Genomic DNA, 27,201 nt, shown 5'->3' on the forward strand with positions numbered 1-27,201 from the left:
TCATCCCCTCACTTCGTTGTGCTTGTAAATAATAATTATAGACCTACCTGCCACAACTCTCAAATTCACATATTCATATCTATACAAAGACCTTAACCTTATACCTCACCCAATTGACTAGACAGGTGTCTGCAGTCCTCACAGACTTTAAATATGCCCTCAAGCAAACCACGTTTTAATCCTATAACTTTTCCCTCTATTTTTCTTAATTGCCAGCGTTTCCATAATTATACATTTTTCTTAAACGAATTCCCAAAAACATCCCCATGGGAGTGTGATGGAGTCAGGGGTGTGTGTGTGTGTGTGTTTGTGTGTGTGTGCGCGCGCGCGCGCACGCATGTGTTAGTCGCTTAGTCATGTCCGACTCTGTGCGACCCCATGGACTGTAGCCCATCAAGCTCCTCTGTCCACGGAATTCTCCAGGCAAGAATACTGGAGTGGATTGCCATTTCCTTCTCTAGGGAATTTTTTTGACCCAGGGATCAAACCCAGGTCTCCTGCATTGCAGGCAGATTCTTTGCTATCTAAGCTATAGGGAAGTCCCAAGTTGCATGTTTTGTACTCTCCATTGCTACTTTCGAACCACTATTCACTCCCTAACAAGCCACTCATCTTTTGAAACTTTTTGTTATTCAGTAGTCATGTATGGATGTGAGAGTAGGAGTATAAAGAAAGCTGAGCAGGGAAGAACTGATGCTTTTGAGCTGTGGTGTTGGAGAGACTCTTGAGAGTCCCTTGGACTGCAAGGAGATCCAACCAGTCCATCCTAAAGAATATCAGTCTTGAATATTCATTAGAAGGACTGATGCTGAAGCTGAAACTCCAATACTTTGGACACCTGATGTGAAGAACTGACTCACTGGAAAAGACCCTGATGCTGGGAAAGATTGAAGGCAGGAGGAGAAGGAGATGACAGAGCATGAGATGGTTGGATGGCATCACCGACTCAATGGACATGAGTTTGAGTAAACTCTGGGAGTCAGTGATGGACAGGGAAGCCTGGTGTGCTGCAGTCCATGGTGTCGCAAAAGGTCGGACACAACTGAGCAACTAAACTGAACTGATTTTTCAGTTATCTTGCCAATGGGTGAAGCTAATTTCCATTGGTCTTCAACACCTTCTCAATAGCTCTAACCCTAACTTACAGCTCCTTTTCATTTCTATTTTCTGTGGTCTTGATATTAATGTAATTTATCTTTCTAGCTGTCTGGATTCATAATGAATAAATTGTATCAGCTTGAATGTCTGTTTCAGCTGATGATTTTGTCACATGATGCTATACAGACTCTCCATATACTTTTAAAAGATTAAAGACAAAAATTTTAAAGAAAAAATGAAGATAAATCTACCATTCTAAAATTAAGAAAAAGTAAAACTAACTGGAGCATAATTGCTTTACAACATTGTGTTGCTTTCTGCCATACCTCCACATGAATCAGTCATAGGCATATATATGTCTGGGTTTCCCAGGTGGCACAAGTGGTAAAGAACTTGCCTGTCAATGCAGGAGTTATAAGCAATAAGAGTTTGATTCCTGGATTAAGAAGAGCCCCTGGAGGAGGGCATTACAATTCACTCCAGAATTCTTGCCTAGAGAATCACCAGGGACAGAAGAGCCTGGTGAGCTTTAGCCCATAGGGTTGCAGAGTTGGACATGACTGAAGTAACTTAGCAGGCATACATACATACGTATGGCCCCTTCATCTTGAACCTCCCTCCCACTTCCCACCCCTCCAGGTTGTCACAAAGCTCTGCTTTGAGCTCCCTGCATCATACAGCAAATTCCCACTATTTTACATATGGTAATATATTTGTTTCCATACTACTCTCTTAATTCATCCTACCTTCTCCTTTCCCTATTGTGTCCACAACTGTTGTCTATGTCTGCATCTCTGTAGCTGCCCTACAGGTCCATCAATACCATTTTTCTATATTCCATATATATATATATATATATTAATATATGATATTTGTTTTTCTCTTTCTGACTTACTTCATTCTGTATAACAGGCTTTAGGTTCATCCACCTCACTAGAACTGACTCAGATTTGTTCCTTTTCATGGCTAAATAACATTCTATTGTATATATGTACCACAACTTCTTTATCCATTCATCTGTCAATGGACATCTAGGTTGCTTCCATGTCCTAACTATTGTAAATAGTGCTGCAATGAACACTGGGGTGCCTGTGTCTTTCATAGTTGTGGTTTTCTCAGGGTACATGCCCAGTAGTGGGATTGCTAGGTCATATGGTACTTTTATTCCTGGTAAATCTACCATTCTAATTCACCTATTTTCATGCAAGAATGGTCTTTACAGTTTTATAAATGATTACAATAAAAAAGCAAAAGCATATTTTAATTAGTATCATAAATACACGATTTCTCCAAATAGCACTCAGTTATTATATCAATGGTTTCACAGCATTCCATTAATTTTGAAAGACAGTCCTGTAGGTGAATTCAGATTTCCTAATTTGCAACCAAATTCTGCAACTTACATTACATTTGGAACTTACTGGCACACAAGTTGGTATTTAATAAGTATTATGTAAATTATAACATGCCATGTTTTCTCTATGTAACCATATCTGCTGCTGGAAACATAGATGTTTATTGTTTTGGGGGTGTGTTTGCTTTTACTACTAAAGAAAATAGTGCAGTAAAGCACTGGGCCTTTCTTCTCATAAATCTGTTAATTCATTTCTCTGGTAAAACAATATGGAATATTAACTAGACCTCAGAACACAGATGCTCTTTGATTCTGAATGAAGTGAGTGAAGTCACTCAGTTGTGTCCAACTCTTTGTGACCCCATGGACTGTAGCCTACCAGGTTCCTCCATCCATGGGATTTTACAGGCAAGAATACTGGAGTGGGTTGCCATGCTCTCCTCCAGGGAATCTTACCAACCGAGGGATTGAACCCAGGTCTCCCGCATTGCAGGCGAATTCTTTACCATCTGAGCCATTAGGGAAGCCCCACTATTTTCATGGGGGAAGGCTTTAATGGAGATCTGACACCATAAAAATTATTTCTGAAACTACTCTAACTCACTCTCCTTCCTGCAATGGGATCTGAGATAAAGTAATTCTGCTTTAGGGTTTCCCTGGTGATTCAGAGGTAAATAATCCTCCTGCCAATGCAAGAGACATGGGTTTAACCCCTGGTCTGGGAAGATCCCCTGGAGAAGGAAATGACAATCCACTCCAGTACTCTTGACTGGAGAATCCGATGGACAGGGGAGCCTGGTGGGCTACAGTCCATGGGGTCACAGTGAGTTGGACATGGCTTGGTGACTGAAAAACAACAATAAACACAATTCTGCTTTACATGCAGGTGTCACTTAAGTACCCATGTACAATTAAGTATCCATGCTCCAAGACAAAAATCAAATAAATAGGTGTGTTCTTTACAAAACATTCTACCTTTAATAAGTCCAATAACTCAGTTGCTTTGCTGCACAGAATTCTAAGAAGGATCTCTTAAAGTTTCTGCTCTCTAGTTTACACATCTTATTTAATCCCCTCCCCTTTAGTATAGGTGGAAATGGTACATATAATGGAACATCTCTCAATGATTAGGTTACCAATCAGTTGACTTTTGGTTAAATCTAATGAGATTGCCAGGAGCCAGCATGGGGAATCTCATCCGTGGCAAAGGTCATGAGGAAGAGGCCTGACAGGCAAAGGTGAGATCAGGCCTCGAGGGAACCCCCGTGGACTTTCTTGAGCATCTACCCCAAAACTAGAGTCTGTCCGCTTTATTAAATTATATCTTTCACCAACTCTTCTGACATTAACAGGGGCTATCCCCCACCACCTTTCTCTGAAAAGAGTTAATTTAGAGCTCCAGATAATAAGTCTCCTGGGCGTAACAAGAGTGTTCCAGTCCAAAAACTCCTCTGATGGCTCTTTAGCCTGCCTGACAAGTTTATCCGGCCTCTTAAAACCACACATGTGATTGTTCACAGCCTCCCAACCGTGAGAGGCACGAGACACTCTAAACTTTCTAAATACAGAGTCTTTTGAGAAGTTAGAAATTGTTAGTGTAGTATTAGTGGATTGTTAAAAATGTACTGGTGGAGGGTTTCATTGTTGAGCCAATATTTGCTGCTAAGTCTCCATATCCCTTGTCCCTTATATACATTAACTGATATAACTGGCATATGGGAAAAATAAGTAATAACCTTTGATATTAATCATGTTAAACCTTGGCTTAGTAAATTCTTTTCTTGATTATAGCCCACTACACCCTTATCCTATAGGAATGTAACCTTATCTAGTGCTTTCAGAGAGTGGCGCCTGACTTAAGAAAAATCACCTTTGAAGAAAATAAGTTTTCTGGTTGACTAATCATTATCAGAAAGGGTCATAAAATGTCAGCAGGCCTTTTGGCCAGAAGATGATGTAAATCACCTGAGAACTTTGTATATCAGAAGGAATGCAGAAAGAAACAGTGGTCTCAATAAGGGTCAGGACTGCTGACCCTGCATGACTTTGTATTATCCATTGATCTCTATGTACAACTTAAAGTATAAAAGCTTTCCTGAAAAATAAAGAGATGGACCCGTTCCTGGAAAGACTGGTTTCCCCCATGTCTTCTTTTCTTTCTCTCCTTTTCAGGCTAATTCCTGTCTGGAGCACAAAGGCTCGCAGTGTCTACTTATTTGCCCAGGCTTCTAAGACCCACACGAGAGGAAGCACAAGGCGGGGCACCCTCCGCTATTCAAGCGGCCACCTGTGGCCTACGTAGACAGTGCAAGTCCCTTGTCTCGGTGCTTTATTGGCTTCCTGTGTAAATCAAGGAATTTCAGCCTCTTTTCTCCTCTATTTTCTCCACTACACTATTCTCTCCTAATCTCTCTTTATATCTCTAAATAAATAAATTTCTCCTCGCCGACTCCATCCCAGCTTCGAATTCCCTAGATGATAACTCAGTTGCTTTGCTACACAGAATTCTAAGAAGGATCTCTTAGAGTTTCTGCTCTCTGGTTTACACATCTTATTTAATCCCCTCCCCTTTAGTATAGGTGGAAATGGTACATATGATGGAACATCTCTCAATGATTAGGTTACTAATCAGTTGACTTATGGATAAATCTAATGAGATGATACCCAGTCAGGCTCAATTCAACCAGGTGATCTTTTGGGAAAACTTGGGTCCTTCGTCAAGCCAAAAATAAAGTGTGAGATGAATGCCACACGAGTGAAATTCTTTGTTACTGGCTTTGAAGGTGGAGAAGCTCTGAGACAAGAAAGGCCATCAACCTGCAAGAACTAACAGCGGCCCCAGGGGATAGCGGATAAGGAAACAGACATCGTCCTGCAGCCACAAAGGACTGAATTCTGCAACCAACCTGAATAAACTTCAAAGCAGGTTCTCTGGCAGAGCCCCACATAAGAACACATGCCTTCCAACATCTTCATTTAGTCTTTTAAGATCTGCTCTGAGAAGCCAACTATGCCATACCATACTTCTGAGCTATGAAACTGTGAGCTAATCCATGAGTCTTGTTTTAAGCTGCAAAGTTTGTGGCAACTTGTTACAAAGCAATAGAAAACTAATACCCATGCAGGAAAAAAAAACAAAACAAAACAACAAACTGTCTTTACTCCTTGACTTTAGACTAACATCACCTTTAAATCGACTCTATATTTAGATTTCCTTTCAATGTTACATAATTTTCTAAAAAACTAGAGTATAAAACATCATTTTTATAACTACACTTTATATGATTGCTTATTTCCGTGTAACTTAAGTAACATTCTATCCGTCAAAAAGTATATTTATAATTTCCCTGAGAGTGACAGAGTGTTTTAATCAGGAAAAACACACTTGTTTTTTTATGAACTAGGATAAATCATTATAACAATTCTGGATACTGGGCTTAATTTAGTAAAAAATCACCTGATATAAAGCCTTCATTTAATTCAAATTCTTTATAAATACAAAAATGTGAACTCATCTAAATATCAGGAAAGAAAATAAATCTCAGCCACAGTTGACATGAATTAAGCCATTTAGCCATAATTGTCAGTAAGCATTTCTCATGTTAAGATATTCTTGTTGGTAGAATACTTATCAGCAATTTTCTAAGGCTTTACAAATATACACATTTTAAGAAAATTCATGCTATAGCTTCTCCCAATGAAAATCTTTTCAAAAATCTTAGAGATACTTTGCTTCTTTTCATATGTAAAGAATGAATTCATATTAATACTCCATAATCATAGAGAAATTCTCACTAAATAAGTAAAAAAGTAAAAACAAAAGCACTGTTGACAACAAATAAAAGAACATAGCAATGCATGTGTTTTCTTTTAGTCAGGGCCCATTATTTTTTACCACATAATATAAATAATTTGAAATAATCCTTCAAGCTTGCAGTAAAGGCCCACAAATGCTATTTAGCAAAAAAACACATTTCATTAGGCAGCTTAATTCTTCTTAGAAGTGAAGTTTCATTTAGAAAGGAATTATTTTTACCTTGTCTATTCAGGAAAAAGGATATCTTGATATAACAGTCCTTCTAACTATGGGAAGAAAACTATTATTTATTGAGCTTACCAAGTACAGCATCATGAACTGTTCTTAGAGATTAACAGACATCCACTCTTCTAATCTTCACAACAGCCACATGAGGTAGGTCCTGTCATCATCATTACCATTTTAGAGGTGAGGAAACCAAGTCTCTAGGAAGTGGCATAAGTGCCATCTTGACACCCTGCTAACCTGCCTCCCTATGGATCACCAAATTCATTATCTTTTCCGTGAAGCTCACTTTTATTCACTTATCTTCAGCCATAACAGAAGATATACTATCCCTTATGAACTTAATTTTATAATAAGATTCTATGTGCAGAAAGTTTTCCAAAAATGTGGTATATCTGTCTTCTTTTCACTTTTTCAAATGAGGCATAGTGGAAAAACATGAGGTAAGAAAGTCATTAAAAATATTTGCAGCTAACCAGATATGAGGTTGACTAGATCTCAGCATTGTGAACCAATATCCAAGTATTGGATATTGTATCAGATACTGCGCCTGAAGTAACCATATATATAGGACTGTTCAAGCTGGTTTTAGAAAAGGCAGAGGAACCAGAGATCAAATTACCAACATCCGCTGGATCATCGAAAAAGCAAGAGAGTTCCAGAAAAACATCTATTTCTGCTTTCTTGACTATGCCAAAGCCTTTGACTGTGTCGATCACAATAAACTGTGGAAAATTCTTCAAGAGATGGGAATACCAGACCACCTCACCTGCCTCTTAAGAAACCTATATGCAGGTCCAGAAGCAACAGTTAGAACTGGACATGGAACAACAGACTGGTTCCAAATAGGAAAAGGACTAAGTCAAGGCTGTATATTGTCATCCTGCTTATTTAACTTATATGCAGAGTACATCATGAGAAACGCTGGACTGGAAGAAGCACAAGCTGGAATCAAGATTGCCGGGAGAAATATCAATAACCTCAGATATGCAGATGACACCACCCTTATGGCAGAAAGTGAAGAGGAACTAAAAAGCCTCTTGATGAAAGTGAAAGTGGAGAGTGAAAAAGTTGGCTCAATGCTCAACATTCAGAAAATTAAGATCATGGCATCTGGTCTCATCACTTCATGGGTAATAGATGGGGAAACAGTGGAAACAGTGTCAGACTTTATTTTCGGGGGCTCCAAAATCACTGCAGATGGTGACTGCAGCCATGAAATTAAAAGATGCTTCCTCATTGGAAGAAAAGTTATGACCAACCTAGATAGCATATCGAAAAGCAGAGACATTACTTTGCCGACTAAGGTCCGTCTAGTCAAGGTTATGGTTTTTCCAGTGGTCATGTATGGATGTGAGAGTTGGACTGTGAAGAAAGCTGAGTGCCGAAGAACTGATGCTTTTGAACTGTGGTGTTGGAGAAGACTCTTGAGAGTCCCTTGGACTGCAAGAAGATCCAACCAGTTCATTCTAAAGATCAGTCCTGGGTGTTCACTGGAAGGACTGATGTTGAAGCTGAAACTCCAATACTTTGGCCACCTCATGCAAAGAATTGACTCACTGGAAAAGACTATGATGCTGGGAGGGATTGGGGGCAGGAGGAGAAGGGCATGACAGAGGATGAGATGGCTGGATGGCATCACTGACTCAATGGACATGAGTTTGAGTGAACTCCAGGAGTTGGTGATGGACAGACAGGCCTGGCGTGCTGCAATTCATGGGGTCGCAAAGGGTTGGACATGACTGAGTAACTGAACTGAACTGAACACATTCATTGTATAAAGATTTAATGAGAGTCTACTATATGCCAATCACCTGGATTTGTGAGTATACTGTATGCCAAAGACCAGGCACTCACAGAACTTGTACTTAGGAAAAGAGATAATTTTTTTAAAACATAATAAATTAGTTAATGAACTATTATGTAACAAGGTAGGAAGCTCTATGGACAGATGAAAAAGAGAGTAGGGCAAGGAATTTTTGCATTATGAGAGGTGGGAGGCAGGTTACAGTATTAAATAGAGTGGTCTAGGTTAGTGTCACTATTTAAATAAATAATTTTAAGATAGAAATTTCTTATTTTTCATGCAGAAAAAGCTCATCTTCTAATATTTCTGTACGTTAAGAACATATACAAAGATATATATATATTAGTATGTAAGATTTTTAAAGAGCTTGAAAAATACTTGCAGCCAATATAGAACTAAATAACAAAGTTTCACACTAATTTTAACTATAATTATGATGCTATTAACACAAAGCATGCCTTTTACTCTGTGTGTCCTTTCCCTAAATTCTGTGTTTCCTTCACTGAACAAATATGTATTGATTATCTACCACCTCATGGTTATTATGATAGCACTGATGGTGCTCCAGGGGTCACAATCCTATGGGATGACAGGAACAGACAACTGCAAAATATTTAAGAGGGCTGATTGGAGTATTATAACAGGAAGCAAGAGGAAAAGGTATCTGAGATGAATCTCAAAGAACAGATAGGTGATAAAGATGTGGGAAAGTGGAGAATACTGGGGCCCATGTGAAGGGCATATGCATATACTGAGGCACAAAGAGGATTCCAAGTACACACTTGTATATACAGTTTGTGGCATTTAGTCTTACATGAGAGAAGTCTAAGGGATTCAGCAGAACATGGTAAAAAGGGAAACTGCACAAACACAGAAAATTGTAGGAGAATGAAATTCAAAAAAACTGAGTTTCCCCAAATAAAATATTTAGGGCCTATTGCATTTAGCAGAGATGACAAACAAGAGCTCAAACAAGCCTCTCATGGTGAGGCTAAGAAGAAGATAAGAGAACAGTGATCCTTTCAGCAAGTATTAATAAAACTGACAACAGTTGAAAGCTACCATTCTGGGTGAGTTATAGACAAGGAAAAGTCTGAAATGACTCTCTGGGTTTGTGATGCCTTTCAGTCTGACAGGGAACACATGAAGAAGAACACGGGGTAAAAACTGATGACTCCAACATGGGGCATGTTGAATGTGAAGGGAGGGTCACACACCTTGGAAAATTTCCCTACACAGTGTCATTTATGAAGCAAAATAAAGAATTCTAGGAATACGAAAATGAAGGTATTAATTTAAAATCTATTTAAAATACTATTTCTTGAGCAATGTGTGTCATTCAGAATACTAATTCTGCCCAATAAGTAAAAAGACTATGTGGTAATTTTTTTTAATACTTGGTTTAACAAGGTTCTTTATTAAAAAAGGCTTGTCATAGAAGGAATATATGAAATTCATATCTTTAAAAGAGACTAAATAGGAAGCATTTACAAATTTTCTTGAGGGATATATTTTTAGTGTAGCATCTTATGGGACTCACAAAAATGCATTTTTGAAAAAGAATAAAAACTCATCGAAGATTATTCAAACAGGTGTATTATTGGAATGTGTCAGGTGTGACATTTAGTTTACATCTTTACATTATATTACAGTGTCCTGAGAACACTGACACTAGGTCATCTAGAACGCCATAAATGAGCAAGGCTTTTAAATAGAGGATGATTCTTTTTATGAAAGTCACGAAACATTCCATCTTAAGGCTCAGCTGACACTTCACTTAAAATTTAAGACTTTAAGTCTATTATTAAGAGAAGGCAATGGCACCCCACTCCAGTACTCTTGCCTGGAAAATCCCATGGACGGGGGAGCCTGGTAGGCTGCAGTCCATGGGGTCGCAAACAGTCAGATATGACTGAGCGACTTCACTTTCACTTTTCACTTTCATGCATTGGAGAAGGAAATGGCAACCCACTCCAGTGTTCTTGCCTGGAGAATCCCAGGGACGGGGGAGCCTGGTGGGCTGCCGTCTATGGGGTCGCACAGAGTCGGACACGACTGAAGTGACTTAGCAGCAGCATATATTTAGATAACACTTACATAATACTTCCTTATGAATATGAGTTTTTCTTTTTAAAGTGGAGAGTAGTTACTTTTCCACTGGTTACTCATGTATTGCAGTATGTCGATGAATTAAGCGAGAATGTAAGAATAAATACGTGACATTTAATAGATGCCAGAAGTCCACAGTTTCAAGGAAGCTGAGTAAATAGCAAAAGAAATTGACAGACATTCCTGCATACCATTTATTCAATGAAAAGGTATATTGTTTACTGAGTGCTTTAATTAGCTTTGCTTCAGAACTGTGGCTCAGGTAGAAAGGTTCTATTTTTAGCAGATGCAAAATAAAACTGCCTGTGATGGTATTCTGAGCTGATGAAAGCAGTGACAATGTGTGGTATGTTAAAAAAAAATTATTCTATTTAATAAGTTATGGAATAGTGAGATAAACTGGGTGAAATGCATTAACTTAATTATTGTGACATGCTTAAATGGTAATCTCAGTTCAGTTCAGTTCAGTCGCTCAGTCGCATCCGACTCTTTGCGACCCCATGAATCGCAGCACACCAGGCCTCCCTGTCCATCACCAACTCCCGGAGTTCACTCAGACTCACGTCCATCGAGTCAGTGATGCCATCCAGCCATCTCCTCTGTCGTGCCCTTCTCCTCCTGCCCCCAATCCCTCCCAGCATCAGAGTCTTTTCCAATGAGTCAACTCTTCGCATGAGTTTGGAGTTTCAACTCTTCGCAAATTACTGGAGTTTCAGCTTTAGCATCATTCCCTCCAAAGAAATCCCAGGGCTGATCTTCAGAATGGACTGGTTGAATCTCCTTGCAGTCCAAGGGACTCTCAAGAGTCTTCTCCAACATCACAGTTTAAAAGCATCAATTCTTTGGCGCTCAGCCTTCACAGTCCAACTCTCATATCCATACATGACCACAGGAAAAACCATAGCCTTGACTAGACGGACCTTAGTCAGCAAAGCAATGTCTGCTTTTCAATATGCTATCTAGGTTGGTCATAACTTTCCTTCCAAGGCTTGATGTTATCTGAAGGAGGAATTCACAATATTTTAAGCTTTAAAACCACTGGTTTATTAATCCCTTTGGGAAAGACAGTCCTCAATGGGACTCTCTTGCAACTTCATCCGTTAAAGGCTTTGCCAACAATACAAGACCCTGGCTGCTCTTCACCCTGGCCATTCTCCAACTTCTGTGTGCAACAGGCAACCTTAGGGATGAGGTAATAACTCCACAGGACAAAGAGCAAACTGGCCTACTGCTTGTAATAAAAGAGGTGGATTCCACAAGCTCAGTGCTCCTCACCTGTGATTCACACCTGCCTGTGTAACGTCAATCTAGGACCATATCTCATGTGATCCCCCAAGAGTGGGGCACAAGCAGAATTGATGCAAATATGCTGACATTCATGCTGCCTCCTGTGGTATGAGTATTAACGTTCTTTGTCTCTGACCTAGGAGTGTCATGTCTACTACTGGCACCTATGAAACTGTAACAAGTTAGTTTATTAGCTTATAAGTAGAATAGTAGTAGTTTGTAAGTAGTAAAGGCAAATCCTGGCCAGGATAATGCCATATTACTAGACTCTTGCTAAGGTTTTTGTGCATATTTAATATTTTTAAATATTAAAACTATACTAATAAAAATAATAAAGCACTAATATTCCAAATTAGATACATAACTAACAGTACAAATAAAAGAATCTAGAAAAGCAAACTGTGTCTTAATGGAAATTTATTACATGAAACATGACACTAAAAACCAGAGTGAAAATGATGAATTGCTGCTTAACAAATAACACAGAGGCAAGTGGCTATACATTTTGAACATATAAAGTTAGGCACTTCACCTCATACAGTACCAAAAAATATGAATTACAGATAAATATGTGATTAGAAGTAAAAAATAAAACTACAGATGTTTAGGAATAAATGTAGAAGGCTATTTTTATAATAAAAATGTAAAAAGGCCTTCTTTAGCAAAATAAGCAATCAAGGGAAAATTAAAAGATTTGATTGCATAAAAGTTTTTTTTAAAAAAATTTCACGTACAGAAGAAAATTTCATAAAGTTTTTTTGCATAAAAAAACCAAGTGATCAGCATGGAAAATCATTTCAAGATAAGATGACAATGAATTCAATAATTTAAAATATTTTAAGAAATACACAGACATAGACACATGAACATATGACCAATGGGTATAAATGGGCAACTTCAAAAAGGAAAAATACAAGTAGTTGATAAGCTCATGATGTTCACATATATAATGTTTACTCTCAAAATTTAATATTATACAACAATACTGCTTAGTTTCTGACTCTTGAAACCAATAATTATGGACTACTAGTCAGTGTGGAAACTAGAGACACTAATAGTTTGCTGGCAGGACTATGATTACTCTTTTAAACAAGGTAATATGGAAACTCTGTTAAACATCTCTTGTCTTTGCCCACCCGTTTCAAGGAATTTATCTAATATATCAAGATATAACAGGAAAATGTATGTGTAGATGTTTTGCTGTAGCCTTGTTTGCACATTAATAGAAACTCAAAACATCTTCAATTTCTCAGTTTTCATGAGGAGAATGTGCATCTATATTGAGATTCTGCAGAGTTATTTCCCTCATAAGTAGAATTAGGCAAGTCAATGAGAGTTCACTTGAAAGAACGTCAAATGTACAAAATTTTGTGAAAAAGAAACTCAATGAAAATAATGGTAAGAACACATGTTTATTTCAAAATAAATACATTATTTCTGAAAACACAAGTTCATAAAACTTTTTTCAAAGATCTGAAATCTGTCTACATTTCACTGTATAACCATTATACAAATAAACAAAAAGCAAAAAAAAAAATAAAGGCTAAAGAGATACTAAAGCATTAACATGATGTACAAGGGGAAGAGGAAGCTTTTCGCTTCTTCAGATACTTTAGTACTCTGTGGATTGTTATAAGGAATAATGCTTTTATAACACAAATTATTGGAATAGAGTTTTAAAAGAAAAAAATGAATGGCCATGAAGAAATGGAAGGAAGAAAAAGCAGACAACACATTCAAATTCTAACATAATGTATTGCTGAGACTTCTAGAAGCAACTGACCTCAAAATGTACGATTTTTCACCCAAAGCTACAGGAAGAATATAAACAGGTCGAGGGGTTCTGGGAAAAAAAAAAAGAATAGAGGAAGTATTTGGAAAAATAGAATAGAGGAAACCAGAAGAGTCAGTAGGAAAGATATTTTGACCTAAAGGTTGGTAGGACCACGGTACACTTATCAATAGTACCGATATCTCATACTGATGATTAGCAGTGATCATCAGGCTGGACTGGGCCAGGCTAGATATTAGTAGTTTATCTCCTGATAATGAGAGCTCCAAGAACTGTTTGCTTAGTAGAGCACAGAAAGAGAACCAGATATGTTGTATAATATGAGGAAATTAAGCTCTGGAAGAGAAAATAAGCTCTGGAAGCAATAAATATAGTAATAGTGTTTTTCTTGTATAAAGAGAAAAACATATATCCTACACAGAAGTATACTGTAGTGCATGCATACGCAACTGCAAAGTGACAGGTGAAAAGGCAGTCATAACAGCAATATTTAAGGATAAGTCTTACACAATAGTAACCAAATTAAAATTATCAGTGAGATATACAGTTTCCATACCAAAGTTGTAAAATCTAATATGGTTTTTGCACTTTCATTAATCTTAAATTGACCCATGGTGCTCAATAGCCATGTTTTTTCAGTGACTATCTGATCAGGCAATGGATCTTTAGAACAGTAGCACATATGCAAAGTTAATCAAACTAAAAATGGATGAAACTATGGTGGAGAACCAGTTTAAGATATATATATACATGGCAATGGCAATCCACTCCAGTAGTCTTGCCTGGAGAATTCCATGGACAGAGGAGCCTGGAGGGCTATAGTCCATGGGGTCGCAAAGAGTTAGACACAATTAACTGACTAACACACGCATAGATATATAAAACCCATGCTCCAGCAATCCCACTCCTGGGAATGTAACAAAGGAGGCTATACAAAAATGTTGGTAGAAGCAAAGATTAACCACCACCACTATCACCAATGGAACACTTACATTATTTTCATGGAGTAAAGTCTTTGCATGCATTGACGTGAATATCATATTGACAGTATTTCTTACAGTTGGAGCAACTATGTTTTCTGACCTTACGTGCGCTATACATGAAAGCAGGCTTCTGAAGTTCTCAATCTGCATATGCTTCTAAATTCAGCCACATAACACAACTACCATTATTCTGTGGGCCCCAAATGTTACCTGATTTGATGCACATTTTAGCAAATTTGTTGATATCAAAGTCTTAGTAATTACCAACTGACACAACACAAGCACAGAAGAAATGACATTTGTTATCCAGTTCTCCAGGGACAGAAGAGCCTGGCAGGCTGCTCCATGAGGTTGTAAGAGTCGGACATGACTTAGCAACTAAAGAACCACCATCTCCTTCTCCATGTTACTTAAACATGGTCTAGGGGATCAAGCATTGTTTCAGCCTCTGAATGATACCTCTGTGGCTTGGTAACTACCTCTCTGATTCTCATTCTCCTGATCTCTAAAGCAGCTCTAAAATCTACTCTACAGGGTTGTTGTGAAAAAATGCCTGATACAATGTGTGCCACATATTGTTGTTGTTTAGTCACTAAGTTATATCTGACTCTTTGTGATCCATGGACTGTAGCCTGCCAGGCTCCTGTGTCCATGAAAATCCTTATAGGCAAGAATACTAGAGTGGGTTGCCATTTCCTTCTCCAGGGGATCTTCCCAACCAAGGGATCGAACTGCATTGGCAGGAGGATTCTTTACCACTGTGCCACCTGGGAAGGGCATCACGTAGACTTAGTCAAATACCAGTTTACTTTTTCCTACAATGTCTGAACAATGTTATGTCTGAATTGTAATTAGAACCATCTATATACATTTAATATCTAAATAAAAGTTCTGGTAATCCAAGAGATACAAATCAAAGGAATCATATGATAGCATTTTTAAACTTCCAAATTAACCAATTTTATTATAAATGATAGTATTGAAATTTGGAGAGGCTGCATTAAGAAAGGCATCATAGATGCTAGTGGTAATGTCAACTGCTATCATATCTCCAAAAAAAGTTTGATAACTTCAGGGTTCTTTTATTCTTTGATTTAGTAACATCAGTACCACTAAGCTTTCTCTGAAAAACAGTTAAAATGCAAATATTTATACACCAAAACATTCACTTTATAATAAAAAATGAAAACAACCTAAAATAAGTAATTGTTTATTATTTTTCATAATAAAAAAGGAAAAACCTAAGGTATTAAGTCCTTAATACCAGGACAATATGTATGAAAAAAACATACAACCAAAGAATCATAGAACTGAATAATATGTAATCATTTTATGTAATATTTAAGAAGTGTTTAATCACATTAAAAATGGAATATCTTAATAGGACTACCACAAAGAGCAGAATGCTAAATACTTAAAAATGCATAGATAAAAAGACTAATGAAGATCTACTTTTTTGTTTCAATTTCTTTAAACAAAATATCTCTATTTTAAACCCATTTTTGGATTTTTCTTCAACTAGATATCACTTAATAAAAAGGTAATATCAAATTTCTTATAAAGATTATTAAGCAAAAATTTTATTTCTACAAACTTATCAGTTCTCTTATGTCAGTCAGAAAGTACAAACAGATGTCCCTCTTTTCTTGGAATGCCAGAAATTTTTACACAGAATGTGTATTTATCTCTGTCATGGAGTTCTTTAAAAACTGATTATTGGTAGAGTTATTTTCTCCTTATTGAGTTCTGATCATTCTTTTAGTTTTTTTTCTTATATACATATGTATGTGTTTATGTGTATATATTTTAGTAATAGATATTGCTATAAAATCATAATATTTTAGTAATAGATATATTTTTTAAACTTTAAGCAATGGTGTTTAAAGTTAAACCAAGATATTACCTGTTTACTAAACTAAGAAGTAAAGCACACCCCCACCAGACCCTCTGAGAGAGAAGGGTCCAAGAGAGGGTCTGAGAGAGAACGCAGGAGTCACCTTGGCTACAGAGTAAAGATCTGAAGGGAACTCAGGTACACTACTGGATCTTAATCAGCTCAAAAGGCCCATTTGTTGCCTGGTGACAAATATATGCTGGCTATCTCAACATCATTCAAGCCATGCATAATTATCTTACTAAGGAAGCAGAAATATGACTCTAGGACTCCTTGAAGCATGTGGAAACAAATTTAAGTTGTATTTTCATGGCAAGAATTTCCTTTACAAAAGAGCAACACAAACAATAAAATTCCCACTGTGAGTAGACTTCTTTCTGCACTTAAACTGACCCAGAATAATTAAAATTCACTAGGTAAATGTATTGCCAATTTACACCATTTTTCTCAACATGCTTCCAAATTCTATAAGACTAGCTCTTTCAGAAAGCCTTGCTGCCTCATAAAACTCTTTCAAATACAAAATATTTCTTGATTCGGCAGAAATTAAAGCCTAAAAAACCATTCCTTACTATCAGAGGTTAATGGATGATAGTATTATGTGTACACACTGGGCACAAAACAGTTAGGCCATAAGGCTTAGGCTGAAGCCTGGCAACACCCCAGAGCCCTGAAGGCAGCCTTGGCACTCTTCGGGTGCTGTGGGAGATGCTGAGTAGGACACACAGGAAACAACCTTAGAGACAGGTGTGTTTGATGAATGGATGGGGGAGGGGACAGATACTGTTTATAGTTCCCAACCCATGGAAAACCAGGACCAGCTCTTCTCACCACCAGAACAGACCAGAAGAAGGGGAGGGCAGAGAGGCATCGGGAGGACAAGACATCCTGTCTCATAGAGAAGGGAGGGGGAGAAGCAGAGGCTTCATACAGTGTTATATGTGCTTTACTAGAAAAATAAATGGAAATATGTAGTTGAATTCTTTCTTGAGGAATACCATTTCTCTGCATTGTAGGCTTAAAGTCTGAGTATTTTCAGTATATGCTCTCTCAAACTAGAAACCAAGTACAGTGCCAGCCCAGCAGAAAATACTGGATCACAAGAAAATTATCACAAGCAGAACAAAGAAATCATAGAAACCAAGCAAAGAAACAAGGATCAAGGATGAGATATCTTCTAACCACTCAAAATGAGGAGAGATTAGTAAGTAACTTAAACACTGGGACAGCCCAACAAATAAAGCGTATACATCAAATTTATAATTTCCTGAATACACAAGTACGTGTACACATACACACATACACTGCAAACACAGGGTGTCTTTTTCAGCCAGCCTCTTCTGCCAGTCCTCTAAAGTCTTCTAGGCAAAAGAGCAGGAGCTACAGCCACACAGATTAAATCCAGTAACCTTTATTCACTCCCTTGATGTCAGGGTAGCTAATGGACTTTACCTAAAGATCAGACGGCATTAAGGTCTTAGACCAGCTAAAAACTTCCCTCAGATTAACACAGCCAAGTGGAGACAAGAACATGAGTCAAATGCTTTTGTTACATCATATTTTTCTCTCTGCTGAAATATGATCCTCCACATTCAAAGAAATGGCCAAAGAAAAAAACAATCTGAACAATGACAGATTTTCTAAATTCCATTGATGTATTTAAAATAGGAGTTCTCATGCAGCATTTGAAAACTTAAAACTACTTATATTTTCAAACTATTGAAATTCTACACACATCCTAGATAATAATTCTCTGCTTGATTCAAGAAAACTCCTTTCAAAATTACCACTTCTGAAATATAATTTGCCAACACAGAAAATCAAAGATTTTCCAGAGAGATTTATTGTCCCTCTTCTCAAGAACTCTCACTTCACACTTCCAAACACTTACGGAATTCTAATAATCACTATGACCCAAATGCATATATACATATAGGTGTTTACACATATACACAAGTTATAGCCCTTTCTGCAGTGTGTACAAAAAACACTTCTTCAGGGTATTTTAGTTTTTAGTGTTGCAGTTTGTTTTATAACCATTTAAATACTGATATAATAAAGCTCTTCATTAAAAGGTACAACTTCTCAAATGTATGAAATTAATACAATTGTCCCGGAAAAATTGAAATTCCCCTCTTCATAAATACACAATGAAAAACAATTCTTCTAAAAATATGGAAGAAATTTAAAGTTGTTTTGCTCTTGCACTGAATTCCAAATACTATAAGTATTAATTACACTTGTAAGCACTCAGGAGGTGCTGAGAAACCATATTTTTTTTTAACCTTTAAAACAGATGCTGGTTAACATTATTTATCACAGTTAAAGAAGATAAAAATCAGCTTGTCTATAGGGACAATACTTTCATATGGTGTTAAACATGTCAAAGCAATCAAATACTTTCAAAAGTAAAAAAAAAAGTTTTATAACTTATTCTTTTAAAAAGTTTAACTCAAAAACAAGAATCTTTAAAGCTTCTTTTGTATAGTTGTTAAATCCAACTATATAATTTTTTTTGCATTTCAATGAATTACAAAATCAAGGAGGGGGAATAAAATAATCCTTAAGTATTACTGATTTGCATAAAAATAATGAACAATGATTTAAATTCAATCCCAAAATGTTTACTAAAATATCACTGTTACTTACCTAAGCAGCAATCATTCAACCCCTCAATCTCCTAAGAGTCAAATACTCTAACATCCTTAACACAGTCTTAATGCTTATTGATTCATTCTTCTATATTAGGTAGAAAATTGTTACCTGCTTTTTACATTATGGAAGAAGTGTTTTGGTCTTCCCATGAAAAGAAAAAAAATCCTTGACATTGGTCACTGAAATCCATATAACTCCTTTTTCTTTCCACAGTTCCTAATGAAGTACTCTATTACATTTATGCCAGATAACAGCTTAAACAGGATTATAAAAAGTCTAAGTATTATATATTTGAACCAATATTTTCTAGCAGAAAATATTAACTTACACTAAGCTCTTAACTTTTGTAAAATAACAGATCTCATGTAGTTTATGGATTTGCAATCAATCAAGCTTCTCTTTTTAATGTATGAAAGAGACTGGAAGGATGAGAGACAGTGGGAACAGTAAATTGCAATACTTATTTTGTGTTTTCATGTGAAAACCATAGGATGTTAATTCATAAAAGAATGGGATAATCATTATTTTAAGTTATCAGCTCATTTCATCTTCTTACTTTGTGGTACATTAAGCCAGAAAAGTATAAATTATATAAATGTTTAATAAGAAAGCATTAAGCCTAATAAATAATTAAAGTTCCTTCAAAGATAACAATATCAGTTTTTATTTACTCAGAAATGTATTTTTTGCTAGGAAAACTGACTACCAAAACATTTCTGAATTAACGCCATATACTCACATTCATATGTGAGACCACTATTGCTTACCTCAGTCAAGTGCGGTGTAGGGTTAAATCCACAGAGATTACACACTTGTTTCTTACATTCAGTGCAAGTGTTGAAGTTAGCAGGATCCTTAGAACCTATGTTGAGTTCAGTTTTGCACAGAGGACAGGCTGATTCTGGTTTGGGGGTTTCTTCCAGCTTGGGGGGAAGAACAACCTTTTGAGGTTCAGCTGTGGATGGTTTGCTGTCCTTAGTAGGCAGAGGCTTCTTTTCTGTTTCTGTTCTTTTTACTGTTGAAACTTGTTCAGCTTTGGGCTCTAGTTTTTCAATTACTGGAGCTTTGGTTTCCTTTTTCACAGGTAGAACCTTTGCAGGTGCTGGCGGTGCTGTGGATTTGGGTGGCCCTTGAGAAGTAGGTGGTTGTGAAGGAGGAGGGACTTGTTTTATTGGGGCTGCTGGCCCACCCTGTGAATGAGACCCAGGCTGGCCTGCTGTGGAGATCAGATTTGATGCCTGGCTAAAGATGGATGCTCCAAATCCAAAGAGCTTCCCAGTCACTGTTTCTTGAGGAGTTGTGGGCTGTGATTTAGGGGCATCAGTAATACTTCCCAGATTTAGGCTAAAACGTCTCGACTGCTCCTGAGGCTTTGGGGGCTGTGGAGATAGAGGGGCAGTTTGTCCAGTGGGGGGTCGTGGCACCTGGGGTGTGGGTGACCCTTTTGGCATCAGCTTGGTGTCTGGCTTAGGACTCATTTTGGTTTGTGCTTTCTTGGGTTCGTCCTTTTTCTGAATTGGATCAACTTGTTTCTGATCTTTGCTCTCTGGAGTAGGCCCAGGATGTGAAATAATTTTTGTATCTGATGCAGGTCGAGGTATGACTTTAGAATCTACTGGGGTAACTTTTTCTCCTGTTGGTGGAAAACTCTGAGAAGGTTTGGCAGAGTCTGGTTTTAGAGGAGGAGTTCCTTTCTCTTGATCCTTTGATGGTATTTTGGAGCCTGGAATATCCGGTCTTGTTGCTGCTGATGATGAAGACACAATGTCTGTGGCTGGCTTTCCTATCTTGGGCTGCTCTGGTTTATCATCAGCCATGGAGACCTCAGCCGGTTCAGACGAGACAGAAGGCTCTTTGGGAGGGACTGGCTTGGATGAGGGCTCTGCCTCAGGAGGCTGCTGGGATGTGACTGGGTGGGGACTGTGAAGGGTTGGTTGTTTCACTAGTGGTGGGGGCTTTTTAGACTCAGCTACCTTTGAGACATCCTGTTTGGGTGTAGCATCTTTCTTTGGAGAAACCTGCTGTGACGGAGTGGGTGGCTTGCTCACTGCTGATGCAGGAACAGGGGTAGTCTTCGGTTTGGGCTGGGGTGATGATGGAATTGGAGCCAGGTTACCTCCTAGAGCTCTCTGCATCTGACAGTTTAAACAGAGCCACTCTTTCATCTAGAAGTAACATAAAATTACAGTCAGTAAGGCAATAACAAGGTAGAAACAAAAGCATTTTTAAAACTGCATTGGTAGCTTTTGAAATTACGTCTCTCATCATGTAAAACATAAAATCTAGATCAAATAATTTTATTTATATATTTATATATTATTTATATATAGATAAGTATACTAAAATATAACTAATGAAACTCAGAGATGCAAGCACTCTATTTTAAGCAATATAAAATTATAAATCAACACGGAAAATTTTCTTGTAGCTATATTCCTTGCCTTTGATTTACTCAAAATTTGATTATTCCCAGAAATAGAAAACCATGTATGATAAAAGAACATGATTACTAATATAACATATTAGATTCCAAAATCACTTATGTTGGATATTTTCTCTGTTGATGGCTCATAAACAGGTTTCAGTTATATAACCCAGAGTATGCTTGTCAAAATTATTAACACATTGATAATTTCTTAAATTAGCAAGAGAATCACTTCTCCCCTCCAAGGCAACACAATCAAATGTGAGAAAATCATAACTATTAATCACTGTGGGTTAGAAAGAAAACATTCTCTCTTAAGAAAGTAAAGAAAAAATAATGGTATCCCCTGAAATTATTATAGATATAGCATGATCAAAAAGAGAAAAGTTACTTCCTTATAATTTTTATAAATGGAAAGAGCAATATATGTATACAATATACTTACCTGACTGGTGCGATATGTATATATGTGAGACACACATTGTGTGTGTATATATATGTATATATTTATATGTGTGTATATATATATATATATCATGTATAGGTGTAAATGCATTTCTTCTTTTCCATCACATTTATTGTTAAAAGGAGAACGTGAAATTGGTACTAATATATTTTAGAAGGTAATCTTAAAAATGTATATTCAACATTTACCTATTTTATTCTAAAATAATATACACTCATTATACAAAATTTTAAATATTACCAAAGTAATCCAGAAGGGTAAATTCTATATGACCTAATCTTTAACTCCCAAAGTAACCAATGTTCCCAGTTTAGCACTGAAGTTCTTTGTTCAAAATTCTACAGTATGGAAAACTAAATATATGGCGCATAAGTACCAAAAAAGTTCTCTAGAACACAAAATTGTTAAGTATTAGGTGGGCAAGCAACATACTTACTTGAAACAATTCCTTTTTGTAAAAAAACTGCACTAAGCATTCCTAATTTTAAAAAACTATTTTTCCACTTGACAGTTTACACTGCTAACATTTAATTAAAAGAAAAAAACTCCTGTGTCTTTTGCTTAATCATTAAAATGAATTTAAAATTTAAAGAAAGGATGTTGAAATTATTTAAACTCAGGTACCGGTACGCATGTGTGCTAAGTTGCTTCAGTTGTGTCCGACTCTTTGCGACCCTATGGACCGCAGTCTGCCAGGCTCCTCTGTCCATGGGATTCTCCAGGCAAGCATACTGGAGGGGGTTGCCGTGCCCTCCTCCAGGGGATCTTCCTGACCCAGGGTTTGAACCTGCATCTCTTATGTCTCCTGCATTTGCAAGTGAGTTCTTTACCACTAACACCATGTGGGAAGCCTAAAGTACCAGTATAACAGGGCTTATTTTATAATCTCATGGAAAGCAAACTTTTGTTTGGAGAAGGTTGAAGATTTTCAACTCTAACTGACCAGTTATATTTGTTTAAAAATCTGAATCAAAAAACAAAATCAAAATATTTGTTACCTATAGGTTAAGAGGCACTTGGGTTTTTATTACATTCATTTTCAATATGAGTATTAAGTACTTATGTTTACCTTTTTCTATGTTTGAGGCATTTCATAAAATAAATAACTTTTTAAACATACAGATATTTGAATCCCAAAACATAATCAATCCACTGTTACTAATATAAGTTGTATGACTAAAGGGTTAGCTTGAATATAAGGAAATCTACTCTATCATGTCCCCTTCTTGATGAAAGGAAATTTCTCCATAAACATGCATCTATCCACTCAACCATATCTCCTAATGCCAATGTCAATTCTGCTGTTCTACTATTTACTTTTTATCACTTGTTTTCAATCTTAAATGATACCATGTCACCTTATAATCATGCAGTCAGACAAGATGAAAGAAGAAAATATAATTAAAATGATAATTCTTTACTTATAAAATATGTATCTGATGATGATACTATCATAAATCCTCCTTTCCTTTCCTCTGAAAGTTCTCTCTCAACCCTCATCCTTCCAGTTTCTTTGGATGTATTTGGTTTTATCACTAAAATTTTAAGTCTGTTTGTCATGTGGACATTGGAGCTTCATGCATAGCTGGCTGGTAGGCTTTCACTCCATCTCTGAACCACTGCAAAATCAGAACACTACCATGGCATATCTAACGTACGATTTATATCAACACTGGGACACATATTCTGTACTGTCCTCATTCCAAAAGCAAATGTTTCCTTGTAGTTTATAACCATATATGACCAAGTCTCTAAATATGTAGACAAGGGGGGACTTAGGAAAAGAGGGGTGGAAAACAAAGGCTATTGCTTTTTCATAGGGACATAATTCTGCTTTTCTCTTAACATACTGTGTTTCTGAACCGACTCCACTGGCCCTACTTTTGTCCTTTTCGTGACCCCATTTTCTTCACTTTGATAAACAACACATCAAAGACATCTGATCCCTCAATGTTCCTCCTCACTGTGAAAATACAGGTTAAAATCATTGTCTATAGCTTTCACAATGTGAAAAGCTTTTTATCCTCTTAGGGTTTTTCAGAAAGAGCCTCTTTTTAATTCTACGGGCCAAATCTGTTGAAAACAGAAATGAGTTTTAGCTCAGAACCTAATCTACTACTGAACACAGCAGTGTTTCCAATTGCCTGATTCCGTTGAAAACAACAAAAAATCTTTCTTATTACACTGAGAAAATGACAAAGTCCACAACACACCCCAACACTAACATCACGAATCATCATCTAATATTCCACAGTGCACCGAGGGAGAGTTACAAGCAGTAATAGCACCTCTGCCTTCTCAGGCATCTGAGTTAAAAATCCTGTAATATCTTTACTGCATATTCAGTTACTCTTCAAGAAGGTCTGTGTTGCTTGTGAAAGTTAATTTCTCACTTGTTCATATTTCCAAAGCCATTGTCCCTCATTTGGCCCTTGTCATTTCCAACATATTGTGTACCTCCACCAAATTTAACCTGTTTAAAACAAACCACCACAGAAAAGGTTGACTCTAGCTCCCATCAAAACTCAATACTCTCCAATAGCTGTGAATAGTTAATTTTTTGTAAGAAATTAAAATCTATAGTTTTGTTACTGTCCTTATGTTAGCACTTACCTAATTCTGATACCTTCAACTCTACATCTCCCCAAAGACGTTCAGCAACAATAATAAACACTATGTGTATGGTCTGACCTTTCAATCATCATAAGTGAGTAAAGTCACTCAGTCGTGTCCAACTCTTTGCTACCCTGTGCACTGTAGACTGCCAGGCTCCTCCATCCAGGGGATTCTGCAGGCAAGAATACTGGAGTGGGTTGCCATTTCCTTCCCCAGGGGATCTTCCAAACCCAGGGATTGAACCCGGGCCTCCTGCATTGCAGGCAGATGCTTTATCCTCTGAGCAACCAGAGAATCCCCTTTAATCATCATGGACGTCCACAAATATTTTTTGAGGTTGTCGGAATTAAATAAATTAAGATGTTCATGCTCTTCAAGCTACAATATTTCTATTTACTCTGTTAATACCCACTGTTAATCTAGCCCGAATGACAAGCTTCTGCCTTCATTTTCTGGTGGCCTGCCATTCTCCCTATGCCATACCCTTGCCATGGACCATATATTCCCATTTTGACTCAAACTGAAGGAACCCCCCATAACCAACTCGCCTGCTAACCATACATATTTTCAGGGCTTGGAGATAATTACTGTCTTGCTTAACTTTTAAAATTACATTTTTATCTGTAACTATGAGGAGAGACGAACCTGGATTTACTGCCATCATGGCCTCAAACCTCTGATGCCCATTCCACTTGATAGCCATATTTATAATGCAGCTAGTTCCCCTAGTTCTGCATCATTGGGTCTTCATTCCACTGCAGCCATGAATGTGGGTGTTACAAGACTTTAGTCCTTGTCCCTCCTTCCCTATGCTAAAGAAGTCAGACAATATCCATGGACAAACCTAACTGAAAAGAAGCCTTTCACCAACATGGCATAAATGACTTCCCAGTTCCCTGACACGCATAGTACTTACTTTCTCTAATCACCCACATCCGTTCAACAAATAGGAGAAAGGCAATAAATAATACCAGGGGAGCCTTCTACTATATCAGTATTTCCAAAGCCGCTGTCTCGTCTCTGATCTGGCCTTTCATGAATCCTTTTTTTTTTTTTTTTTTTCCTTTTCTTCCTGCAAGTTCCCCCTCAACCTGCCCTCAACCAGTTTCTTTGGATGCATTGATTTTATCAGTAAATTTTTAAGTCTCTTTGCAATGTGAACTTTAGAGCTTACCTTCAATATACAGGCACTAAAATGAAAGTATTTGCATTAGATAATATGCCATGCTTTAACTATTCCTAAATTCTAGATTTTATATGACAAATGATAAAAAAAAAAATAGTTATTTCTTCCTTTCCCCACATTGCTTACAGCAAGCGAATAAATGGCATTCAAGAACTGGAGACTCAACTGTTTAATGAACTACTCTAATTCAATTAGCTCTATGGAAAGGAACAAAAAAGGCATAAAATTGTTCATTCAGTCTTCTGACTTAATATGCTACATAAATAGGGGTAAGAAAGGACTCAACCAGAATTTCTGCTGCGGTCACAGTGTATTCTAAGGTGAATGCTGATAATTATTAACACACCTCCCTGTTAAATCCAATCTCCCAGGGTTCCCTTTTTCTGAGCATTTTGGTGAGTTATGTATCAGAGCTGAGTCATGTGAAATATAGTAATACAACTTCACTGACTAAGGCTTTTGCTGGATAATTATAAAAATATTATTAAATGTTTCAAGAGGTACCACTTGAAAGTTTAATTGTGAATTTCACATAAACGTTCAATTATTGGTGCCACTATCAAAAAAGTACCAAAAAATAGATTCTGATTTTTAAGGTTATGTCTTTAATAATAATTCAAGATAGTTAACACAATACATCTAACAAATAAGGTGAGTTGACAAATGTTGGGGTTCCAGAATTAAAGCATATTCCTACTTGGAACTATTATTAATCTATTTAGCTTCAAAAGAGAATGCAAGTTTCTCAAAAGAAAAAAAAAAGAAGTATCCAGAAGGCATAGTGACTAACGTCTACCCTTCAATGTGCCCCGAACTGAAAATTTTAAACACAGAATCTACATTAAGTTTATAATGAAATCCCTGCTCAACAACATAGCATGTAGAATCTGAAAATTGTGGTACAGATGATCTTATTTACAAAGCAGAAATAGACACAGATGTAGAAAACAAAAGTATGGATACCAAGGGGGAAAGGGGAGGTGGCATGAATTGGGAGATTAGGATACATACACTATCATTTTTATATACACTATTGATAGTATGTAAAAAATAAATAACTAATGAGAATCTGCTGTATAGCACAGCAAACTTTACTCAATGTTCTGTGGTGACCTAAGTGGGAAGGAGATCCAAAAAAGAGGGAATATATGTATATGTACAGCTGATTCACTTTGATGTACAGCAGAAACTAACACAACATTGTAAAGCAACTATAATCCAAGAAATATTTTTTAAAAATAAGTAAAACTTTAGAGTTTTTCTGAAGTCAGCTAAAAAACAAAAAGATGAATGCAATATTGGGAATTTATATTTGCTAGTGTTCGCACAGAGTCGGACACAACTGACGCGACTTAGCAGCAGCAGCAGCAGCAGTGTTCGCATACTATTCATATTATAAATATATTTTCTTCAATCACACATTCACCCTGCCCTTCTACTAAAATCTGTTAGGTCTTCCTTGATGCATCACAACTAAACTTTTCTGC

The 27,201-nt window shown here is 36.9% G+C and overlaps 1 protein-coding gene across 1 annotated transcript in view; it reads right to left on the bottom strand.

Moving 5' to 3' along the window:
• PCLO (piccolo presynaptic cytomatrix protein) overlaps positions 1-27,201 on the bottom strand; it is a 378,440-nt gene that overhangs the window by 329,851 nt on the left and 21,388 nt on the right. The window contains exon 3 of the mRNA XM_018047285.1: positions 19,789-21,186. Within this exon, the coding sequence (XP_017902774.1) occupies positions 19,789-21,186 (1,398 nt within the window). The remainder of the gene's footprint in view (positions 1-19,788; positions 21,187-27,201) is intronic.

This window comes from Capra hircus, chromosome 4 (genome assembly GCF_001704415.2).
Source record: "Capra hircus breed San Clemente chromosome 4, ASM170441v1, whole genome shotgun sequence".
Classification (NCBI taxonomy): domain Eukaryota; kingdom Metazoa; phylum Chordata; class Mammalia; order Artiodactyla; family Bovidae; genus Capra; species Capra hircus.